The sequence below is a fragment of the Gymnoscopelus braueri genome (assembly GCF_963280865.1).
Source record: "Gymnoscopelus braueri genome assembly, chromosome: 7".
Taxonomy (NCBI): Eukaryota; Metazoa; Chordata; class Actinopteri; order Myctophiformes; family Myctophidae; genus Gymnoscopelus; species Gymnoscopelus braueri.
Genome location: NC_137608.1, coordinates 31,928,269 through 31,939,404, shown reverse-complemented (window position 1 = coordinate 31,939,404; position 11,136 = coordinate 31,928,269). Strand labels below are relative to the sequence as shown.

Here is an 11,136-nt window from a genome sequence, read left to right as displayed (position 1 = left end):
CTCAGTGTCCGAACCAAGAAGGACACTTGCGAGGGAAGCCACAGTGAGACCAGCAATCACTTTGAAGGAGCTAGTATGGAGTGCAGTGACTGAGAGACTAATGTGCACCAGTTAACAATATATGACTTATATGAGAGGGTAACAACAGGCAGAGAAAGATTTCTCAAAAAGGACCATCTGAAAGTATGTCTAGAGTTGTCAGAAAACATACTGACACCTGGCTGAAATACAGGATAAGCTTTTTTGTCAGATGAGACTAGATAGAGATTTTTACACCAAATCCAAAGTGCTGCAGTATGTGAAGTAAACCTAACACCAGAGGAATCCAAGCAGTGATAGTGGTAGCGTCATGACCTCGGGATGCTTTTCAGCAGCAGGCACTGGGCATCTTGTAAAAATCCAAGGAAATAAATAGTGCCATGCAGAGAACCTGCAAAAAAAACTTTGAGTAATGATTCCAGGGCCAACGCAACATATAGTGGACAAGATCAAACAAGTGGATTATGTCCTTGAGTGAGCTCTAATCTCAATCCCACTGAGAATCTTAAAACTGTGGTCTGCAGAGTGCCCTTCAAGATTGTATTTTATTTGCATACTTCATAACCAATATTTAAAGGTCAACTCTTAAATAATACATCAGTGTGAAGTCTCAGAGTGACAGACTACTCTGAGGGCAGACAGAAACATAAAGGGGAGGAGGGCTGGTCCTCTATAAATGTTATTGTTTCCACATGACGGTCTTAACCTAAAGGGGATGTTATTTATGTCCTTATGGGCCTTCTCATATAGTTTAAAACGCTCCCAGAACACAATATGGTATGTATGTGTTTGTGTACTACTTTTATAGATTCTTTACTTCATTGGAATAATGGTAACCCATGCTTGCTGATGAAATCCACTAGAGGGAGCTGTAACACTTTGTAAACAATACTTCTGCAACAGGCAGTACTAGTGCAACTCTAGGATAATAATGGTGTAGTTTGACCATTATCATGATTGGTGGTGTTTGAAGGTAGCTGACTCTCTCTCAGGTCAGGTATGTTTCTCAGAAGTGTAGGCTCACCATCCAGCCATTTTACCACTGACCTTTACAGTGAGGTAGGGCTGCCAAATTCTCACCTCCTCCATTACCACAATACCCTTTGTTACGGGATGCATTTGAAGAATGGAATTGGCAACAAATAAGATGATATAAAATATGGAAAATAGATTTTACTGCGCAGTGTATCGCTCTGCCAACACGTTAGAAAGTATAGCGTCTTACATGTGTAATATGAAGTCATTATAATTCGGTGCAGGTTTTCATCTGGACTTGGAGGCCCTGTCTGGACTGCTGCCAAACCCCAACCTTTATGTTCCACATCAGACCACGTTACATGGATAGAGGAGGGGGGTTGGAATGTATTTTGCCCTGTGTGATGTGATTGTTTGCAGAGAAATGGGTTGACCTTGCCCTCCATTGCCACACACGCACACACACACACACACACACACACACACACACACACACACACACACACACACACACACACACACACACACACACACACACACACACACACACACACACACACACACACACACACACACACACACACACACACCTCTCTCTCTCTCTCTCTCTCTCTCTCTCTCTCTCTCTCTCTCTCTCTCTCTCTCTCTCTCTCTCTCTCTCTCTCTCTCTCTCTCTCTCTCTCTCTCTCTCTCTCTCTCTCTCTCTCTGGTCAGCCTAGGTGTGTGAGACAGGTCTGCTGAGTGCAGGAGGTCTGGGACCCCTTCATCACTTCCTCCAGACAGAGAACAGAGGAACTAGTCAGCTGAACCCAAAATGGGACAATAATGAGCAGCCCAGCCACAGCCACCTCATTTCAAATATTATTAGATCTCTTCTCCTGCACTTTTCCAATGCCATTCTCCCTATATGATTATATATAAGGCAAGAGGTTTATTCCATTAAGAAGTATCATTTTTTGGGGAAAGAAAGAAAGTTATTTTTTGATGCCAATGCCATACCTATAACTGTTCAAGGCAGTTCTGCATTAAGTTCTTCAGATCTAACTTCAAACAGAATGAGGGACACTTTCATCCCATGCAGCGATCAATTGAGTGCATGGCTTGAGTGGGTGTTATATATTTTCCTAACGTTGTCTCATTTTGGAATTACATTTTTTAATATATTTTGAAAATAACGGTACAATTAACATAACGATGAAACATTAATATGATTTCTGCTATATTCATTACATATAGAAGCGTATTTAATTTGTCTTCTTTCTCAAAGTGTCCTTTAGGAAAGGACAGCCATTTTATGCAACGTAGGCCTACCTTTCACATACTATGACTTAATCAATTTACAAATAATTAATTAATGTTTGTTGATAGCATAATTTGGTTTTATGGGGAACAATAGGAAGTAGGCACATGTGTCAGACTCAGAATTGAAGTTCTCAATTGAAAGAAAGAAATAACATATATAGCCTCCTTCATCTTTATTGTAGATAGGATAATGACTTGTTGCTTCCTCAGATTGTCACACGGCAACACATTCTTGAATCGATAGCTTTCTTTATTGTAGTTTACATTGGGGTAAAACAAGGGACTAGTTGTCACAATATGTTAGCCTATAGTATATTGTCACAAAATGTTAGCCTATATTGCCTATATTGTCACAAAACTATACAAATATAAATCAAAGATCCACTTATTTGGCAGTTTGATAAGATGTAATTTATCTTGGTTTTAAGATATCAAAGCATTCCCAGTGAATACAATGTTCATATTTTAACGCTATAATACAATTTGGAATTCTTGAAAGTTTTCCTTATAAATGTTTGTTACTATAGCTCAACACTGCGTTTATGGTATAAGGACATTTTCATTAAAAAGTTTGGTTTGGAACAAGTTATCACACTATATGTCGTGTTTTATCAGACGGGTTTTGTACCAGATGATAGCCTACCTTTAATTATTCAAGATTAGTAACATGTTATCATGCCCTTATTTCAGTAGCCTATAGCAAATCACCTGTATATGGACAATAGTATAGCTTTCTAGCCTATAAGTAGAGGTAATATTCTAATTGTATATTCATATATTTGCGGATAGAAAAACATTTAATGTACAGCCTAGAGACAAACGTTGTCTGTATTTAGCTATTTCAATGTAGGCTATTTACAACCTTCGCATTAAAAAAAATAAGTAGGTCTATACCTGTAAATGAACACAGTATAATTGTATAATTGTACTGCTATTGTGAAGTATGTGCTGTTTTCCATTGCATGATTTAGGCCTATATTGTTTGTGAATTATTCTTTTGCAATATTTCTGTTCTGTTCTATTTTTGTTCTTTTTAAAGTATTATAATGTATCCGAAATACTTGTTATTGAACTATAATTTGGTATTACATTAAAGTATAGACAGGTTTATAAAATGTGAATATCAGTGGTTACAACATTATAGGCCTATTACCTTTGATCATATCAAATAAATAATCACTGTTAATCACCAAATCACATATTTTCTCCTTTTAGGGACACGGGTAGTGTTGGCCTACTTAGCTAAGGGCCTACACCGGTGTAGCTTGACAAGATTATAATAATTATAATTATTCGGTTTGTTTAGGCCTATAAACAGCATTTTCGTCAAGATGCAGCCAATCAAATCAGGTGTGTAAAAAATAGAAATATATTTTTTTCCTTCATGCTATTTACTAAAAAGTAGATATACGTGGAGAAGGCTGTGAGAGAAAAATGTCACACATTGCTCCGACCCCTTAATTGTGTTGTCATTAAGCCTCCAATTGTTTTGGTCGTTACCGAATGTGTAAACGGTAGGTAGGCCAGGTCTAGGCCTATATGGTTAAATGTAGAGTAAAATGTAGGCTATGCATAATATTATGTCTGTCTATTTGTTACAGTTTGATGAAGAATATCTCATGTCACCCAAGTAGGCCTAGAAACGGCTCAATGTGCCTGTCAAAGAAATATACAGACAGAAATAAATGTGGTCCCTTACTCCTTATATTGTTAAATACAATCATCCAAATCTTATAATAACTTGTTCCTTTGATTGATTGATTGATGTAGTTTATTTAGTAAGACATGAGAATAGTACATGACAGTACATAACAGTAGGCTACATGGAAGTACTTTGCGATATCTATAATCAGTAGCTTGCAGCGGTTATATAGCCTGAAACAATTGGGCTTTTCGTTTGTGTTGAAATGAAATGAAAACCCGATATGGATCTCTCCTCAGACATCCAAGAGCGCATATAGAATATAATCAAACGAGTAAAAATGTCATTGTTTCTTAACTCTCTCTCTCTCTCTCTCTCTCTCTCTCTCTCTCTCTCTCTCTCTCTCTCCTCTCTCTCTCTCTCTCCTCTCTCTCCCTCCCCTTTCTCTCTCCCTCTCTCTCTCCCTCCCTCTCTCTCTCTCTCTCTCTCTCTCTCCTCTCTCTCTCTCTCATCCTCTCTCTCTCTTCTCTCTCTCCTCTATCTCTCTCTCTCTCTCTCTCTCTCCTCTCTCTCTCGCACGCACGCACGCACGCACACACACACACACACACACACACACACACACAACACACACACACACACACACACACACACACACACACACACACACACACACACACACACACACACACACACACACACACACACACACACACACACACACACTTGCTCTCTCTCTCTCTCTATCTCTCTCATAGCGCGCGCATACCTTGGTTTTCCAGAGGAGGGCTGAATATGAAATAGTCGTACTGTGGATACATTAGTGATGCCATCTCATAGGTCAGGTCACGTGCAGACACAGAAACGTAGGGTACCGTAGGCTATTCTCAGTGATTCTCAGTGGCATGCTGCTGCAGCATCACTGTACCGCTACGCGTGCTTGTTGTTACCGAGCAGCCAGCGCTTTCCGTGCAGGGAACCTGTTCAATGGGCTCTGGATCATCAGATAGCCTATAGGTGAAGGTCTGACAGAGATCATCATTCTTTAAACAAGGTAAGTGCTTAAAATGTTGCTTAAAATATTACAGAAAAACGGAGAAACCTTGCGCGTAACGAACGCATAGCATTTTACGCATGAGAACTGCCAGAATTCTATTACAGGTGCACGTTATATTGTGTCAAATCAATACAGTTGCCTATAAGCGTTCATGAAAATTGCTATTAATGGTTTGACCTTCCACGATCCACAACTCCTCGTGGCTGCCTGGCTATATGTCAAAATCAAAGCATTTGCCGAACTGATGCAAACGGAAGATAATATAGCTCGATGGAACGGAATGGAAGAGCCGAAATCGGTTGGCGGGGGCGGAAACCGTACGGCGGGGCGTTTAAGTCCTAATGACCCCTTCAACTTTCAACTCCAGTTGACTGCGGTTTATTATCTGGATGTAGAGTAATCCCGTCAAAGCGGTGCGCGCGCTCACATTAACACAGTGCTGCTGATGATGCCCCAACGTAACCTAAGCCTTAAGGGCAGTGGTCGAAAGTAACTAAATAGGCTATATACTCAAGTACTGTAGGCCTACTTAAGTAATTGCAAGGTATTCTGACTTTACTGGAGTATTTCCAATTTTCATTACTTTTTACTTCTACTCCACATCTCACAGGCAAATATTGTACTTTTACTATATTTTGTAGATTTTGATTACAGTTACAGTTACAGTTACAGTTACAGTTACAGTTACAGTTACAGTTACAGTTACAGTTACAGTTACAGTTACATGGTTACAGTTACAGTTACAGTTTAGGCATTTAGCAGACGCTCTTAATCCAGAGCGATTTACAGTAAGCAAGGACATAAGATAATACGTCATAATACATCATAATACACATAATACATCAAATGTATAAACATAACCTAATAATAAAGTAATACATAAGTAAACGAATAATCTAATAATAACTAATACGTAAACCCCATCAGCCTGCATTGAAACTATACATAATGTATACATAACATGCTAGTTACATTTTAGCCTTTGCATAATCCTGCAAGGTCGTCAAGGCTGGCAGTACGGGCTGATTGTTAAAAACATGCATTAACCACTTCAGCCCCATTTTAAACGTTGGCTATTTGAAAATACCAGATCTACAAGCTCACAATGTGTCTGACCTGACGCTATAGCGTTGTGAACTTGTAGATTGGTTATTTTTATCCTACATATTTTATACATATGATACCTTGTGAAACGGGACATTCTGCATAACTTTTGTACTTTTTTTTTGGTACTTTGAGAGTACATTTTGATGCCAATATTTTTGTACTTTTACTCAAGTAAATTTTGATTACCGGACTTTTACTTGTAACAGAGTGTTTCTACATTGCAGTAGCCTATATTGATACTTTTACGTAAGTAAAGAAATGTGAGTACTTCCATCACTGCCTAAGGGTGTGTGTGTGTGTGTGTGTGTGTGTGTGTGTGTGTGTGTGTGTGTGTGTGTGTGTGTGTGTGTGTGTGTGTGTGTGTGTGTGTGTGTGTGTGTGTGTGTGTGTGTGTGTGTGTGTGTGTGCACGCGCGCGCGCGCGTTTACAATAACCTAGCTGCATGTACATGCGCATCTGTACTCTGTGTTGTGTGATAGGTGGAATGCCTCGCACGACAATCGAGATCTGCGCGACTCAACTCCCCATCGCTTAGATTGTGTTTGCGCGTGAGAGTGCGAGCGTCCTCTTCTGTGTGATGATGATTGGCCAGTATCCTAGTTATGTCTGATATGAATGTCCTGTGTTTAGACCTATAAGGAGAGAGTGATAGGAGAAAGAGGGAGGGGTGTATTTCACGGGGAAGTGGGAATTGACTTCCATTCTTAATAAAGAATTTGATGAGTGGAGTTCAGATTAGGACTGCATGGCGCTGAGTCTGCGAAGATAAAGAATGGGCTGAAATAAATGACCAAAAACATAGCTGATTGATGTGCAAGAATCTACTATTAGCCTGCAGCTTTCCAACACAACACACCAGGAGGAGGGTCGGGGTGTAGGGCTGGAGTGTAGCCTCGCTACACGAGCCGGACAGCAACTGATGACATTCACCATCACCAGCGGATAGAGAGCGTGGCATGTTCGTTTTGAAAGAAAACTGTGGATGAGTTGGAGTTTTTGATACATTTTTTAAGAGCGGATATTAAAAGCACCCATTCGCCCTATACTGAGCACACACACTCACCAGAGGATGACCGTGCCTTCTCCAGGGAGAACAGAACAGCGTGTTTGAGGTAATAGGCCATGTGGTGACGAGTGACGACCCCGAACAAATATGCAGTTACAAGGAGAAGAGAACAGCAGTGAAAGACTGTTTGCAAGGATGTTTCCAATTTAAGAGCTAATATAGAAATGCTCAGAATATGTCAACCGTGGACACAAAAACTGTGGAAAATCTATGAATAACGTGTAGTGTAGCCAGTATACGTATATATAGGAATATAACCTATATATAACCTAAAAACTTTAAAAAATGTATGCTGAAAATATAACACTGAATCTGATCACAGCGCATTAAATGTCTATTTATATTACTATATTGGAATAATAAAATAACTGTGTTCAGCCTGTTAAGTTATTGGATTTTTTTAATGACAGATCATAGGCTATATTTATTATTATTTGTATATATATTTGTTTTTTTGTGAATCAGTTTAAAAAACAACTAGCCTACATGACGTTGTTTATCACTAAAAGTGCACGTGTGCACACAGTGTAGAATAATAATAATGTAAACACATTTGTGCAGCTATAACAGGCTAATAACAATGCATCGATAAATCTCGAAGAATAATTTAGGCTAGACAGACATGCATTAAACGATTCAGCACCACAGCATCACTGTTGACACTACAAATATCAAATATATTAATAGCTTAAGTGTACAGCTTTTATTTCAGTTTAAATTAAATCATAAAAAAGAAGTTACAGCCTTTAGCTGAGTTATGGTCTTTCTTTCCTTAACCCAGGTCACCAAAGCTGAACCTCGGGCCTCAAAATGGATGTCCTGACCTATATATCCTACCATACGATTAATGTTCCAACGAACGTGGGAGAATGCAGCAACAACCATGGCTATTCAATTCCAACATTCTATTGCTCTATAAAATAACATTTAACTTATTGTGTACTGTGTGTGTGTGTGTGTGTGTGTGTGTGTGTGTGTGTGTGTGTGTGTGTGTGTGTGTGTGTGTGTGTGTGTGTGTGTGTGTGTGTGTGTGTGTGTGTGCGTGCGTGCGCGCGTGTGCGTGTGGGTGTGCGTGTGCGTGTGCGTGTGCAAGGCTGTGTCAGCGACATGGCTAACGGCGGGGATCCATTCGGCCTTCCAGAGCGCCCGGACACCGACTCCATGGATTCCCCAAAGGAAAAGAAAGCAGAGAACCAGAGCAAGGCCCTGAGCTCACCAACATCACCACAGACCACCTGCAACCAGAACCAGGTATAGGCTATTTTAACATCGCGCTTAACATCACATTTTTCAAGATAAATAAAAGCAGATCTTCACGATGCGAGTTGCAATGTGTTGTGAGCTTGTAGATCAGCTATTTTCAAATAGCCAATGTAGCCTGTATAGGGTTAAAGTGGTTAATACTTATTTGATGATATTCACTCATTTTTCTGGGGACCCCCAGGAACCCCCCTCAATGACCCCGGGGGTCCCTGGACCCCACTTTGAGAACCACTGTTATCCATAGTCACTGAAGACTATTTTCTCCCACGTTCATACATCCAAATACAATACAATATATACAAATACAAATCACGTGAAGTGATCATAATTCGACTTTCCGTACTTTTTCTTTTTAAAATGTATTTCAATTTAATGTATCTTATAGGTGTGCCTATCGCCCATGTGTTATATAATGTCTTACTTCAACAAGAACTGATGTGCCTATTTTACAGGGAATGGAAGGAATCAAAGTTTTCCTTCATGAAAGGGAACTTTGGACGAAGTTTGACGAAGTCGGAACTGAAATGATCATCACCAAGGCTGGAAGGTATATAATTTACAATCGATTAGACAAATGTCCTACTTTAATTTGATCATTATTCTGGTTGATTTTGGTTTATATATATAGCCTAATAAACTCATTTCGCATTAGTCTTTGAATGTATCGTCGATATCCTATATTTCTTCCAGGGTGCGTCCTATTCATGAGTAATTAATTAACATTCGCATTTTACCATGATCCCCATATAGGAGGATGTTCCCAGGCTACAAGGTGAAGGTCACGGGTCTCAACGCAAAAACCAAGTACATTCTTCTCATGGACGTTGTACCTTTTGACGACCACCGCTACAAATTTGGAGACAATAAATGGTTAGTAGCCGTTATGACAATATTGCAGCTAGCCCTGTGTCAAACATGCCAAATTATAAATAGCCACTCTTTAGAGCCACAATGTGAAATTGCATTGCTCTGCTGCAGAAAACCATCCATGGGTCATCATAGGTTATAACTATAAGCCTACATTTAAACAAATTACAGATTTCTCTCTGTTTTCTGTTATCTCTCTGTTTGTTATTATTATTTAATCGGATTTGCTCTCTAGCCTATTGCAGTGTAAGTTTAATAGGTGCAGTGGTGTAAAGTAACTAAGTACATTTACTCAAGTACTGTACTGTACCATTTTGAGGTATTTTTACTTTAATGGAGTATTGAATTTGCAATACTTTTCAATACGATTTTCTTTTCAATGCAAGCTCATTGTGAGCTTGTAGATCTGCTATTTTCAAAAGATTTGTATACATTTTATACATTTGAAAACATGTGAAATGGAACCTTCTGCATAATGAGTATGGTGTTCTACTTTCGGTACTTTAAGTACATTTTGATACCAATACTTGTCTTATGTCTTATGTCTTGTCTTTAATTCCGGACTTTACTTTTAGAGTATTTCTACATTGCAGTATTGATACTTTTACTTAAGTAAAAAATGTGAATACTTTTTCCACCACTGAATAGTAGTAGGCTAGCGATGACCTGTTTCCCTTCTGCCCGCGAGTTCAATCTCAGCGTAAAAGCAAAGGGTTCACGAGGCGGACAGATGAGATGCAACCATCTCATTCAAGTCAAGTGTGCGTTCAATCTGAAAGGAATCCTCACACCAGCACCGAGATTAATCATCATCAGACCAATTTTCCACTGTGGGTCGGGTCTCAGTCAGAAACACTAACCGGCGAGGAGCTTTATACGAAATTGTTGTTGACAGATATAGTCCCACGTTAAAGCGTCATTCAAGCGCTCAAAACGTTTTGACAGAAACCCAAGTCACTGCGTAATTTTAAAGGGCTATCATTTCCATTTCTGATGGAGCTCCTCTGACATTAATAGGTAGTTACTTGGTAGCAAGTATAGGCTATGCGCAGACGATAAAATAAGACTATATTTGACAGTAGGCCTATAGCTAATGATTTTGGTTAGTATGCTTTGTTTGATTGCCAATTAAAGTCACTCCTTCCAAATACGACGACATGCAGGTCAAATAGACAGATTTTAACACTTCTCTGAGTTGTGCCCACTTCATTATAGCTATAAAATATAGTCCTGCGCGTTTATTATGCCACCGGCCACCGCTACAACGTGGCCCTGCATCATTCTTCGAGACTGGCTGTTTTAACAATTTAGAGAGAGTTATTTTGATGGGTGTTGTTCAGATATGGACCGATCTAATTCTCTGCTGCTAAACTACAGTGAAGCATGCATTATGCAGCTGTCTATTATTCTGCTGCCGGCGGCCTTCTGCTTGAGCACCGCTGGAGTTTAGTGCACTATAGAGTATAGGCTTATAGGGTCAGTCTGGGGACGACTGAGACACAGTTTCCGTTGTGTTGCATGTTGTGGCCATATAGGTCGATATCGGGAAAGGCAGAGCCTGCGATGCCTGGGAGGCTGTACGTCCATCCAGACTCTCCCGCTACAGGCGCACACTGGAGCCGCCAGCTCGTCACTTTCCAGAAGCTCAAACTCACCAACAACCACTTGGACCCATTCGGACATGTGAGTTTTTCTTCCTATGAAGAACAACAAACAGTGGGTTGGGACCCATTTGTGGGTCGCGGACACATTTTTATGGGTCACGAGTGAATGCCAAAACATTAAAAAAAATGAAAAAATAATGCAACATTTTACAGG

At 39.7% G+C, this 11,136-nt stretch overlaps 1 protein-coding gene across 1 annotated transcript in view; it reads left to right on the top strand.

The window, feature by feature from the left end:
* Positions 1-8,295: 8,295 nt before the first annotated feature.
* LOC308088066 (T-box transcription factor TBX5-A-like) overlaps positions 8,296-11,136 on the top strand; it is a gene marked incomplete at both ends in the record, with an annotated part of 10,301 nt that continues 7,460 nt past the window's right edge. Inside the window, 4 exons of the mRNA XM_080432416.1 lie at positions 8,296-8,439; positions 8,904-8,998; positions 9,202-9,321; positions 10,854-11,001. Of these exons, the coding sequence (XP_080288542.1) occupies positions 8,296-8,439; positions 8,904-8,998; positions 9,202-9,321; positions 10,854-11,001 (507 nt within the window). The remainder of the gene's footprint in view (positions 8,440-8,903; positions 8,999-9,201; positions 9,322-10,853; positions 11,002-11,136) is intronic.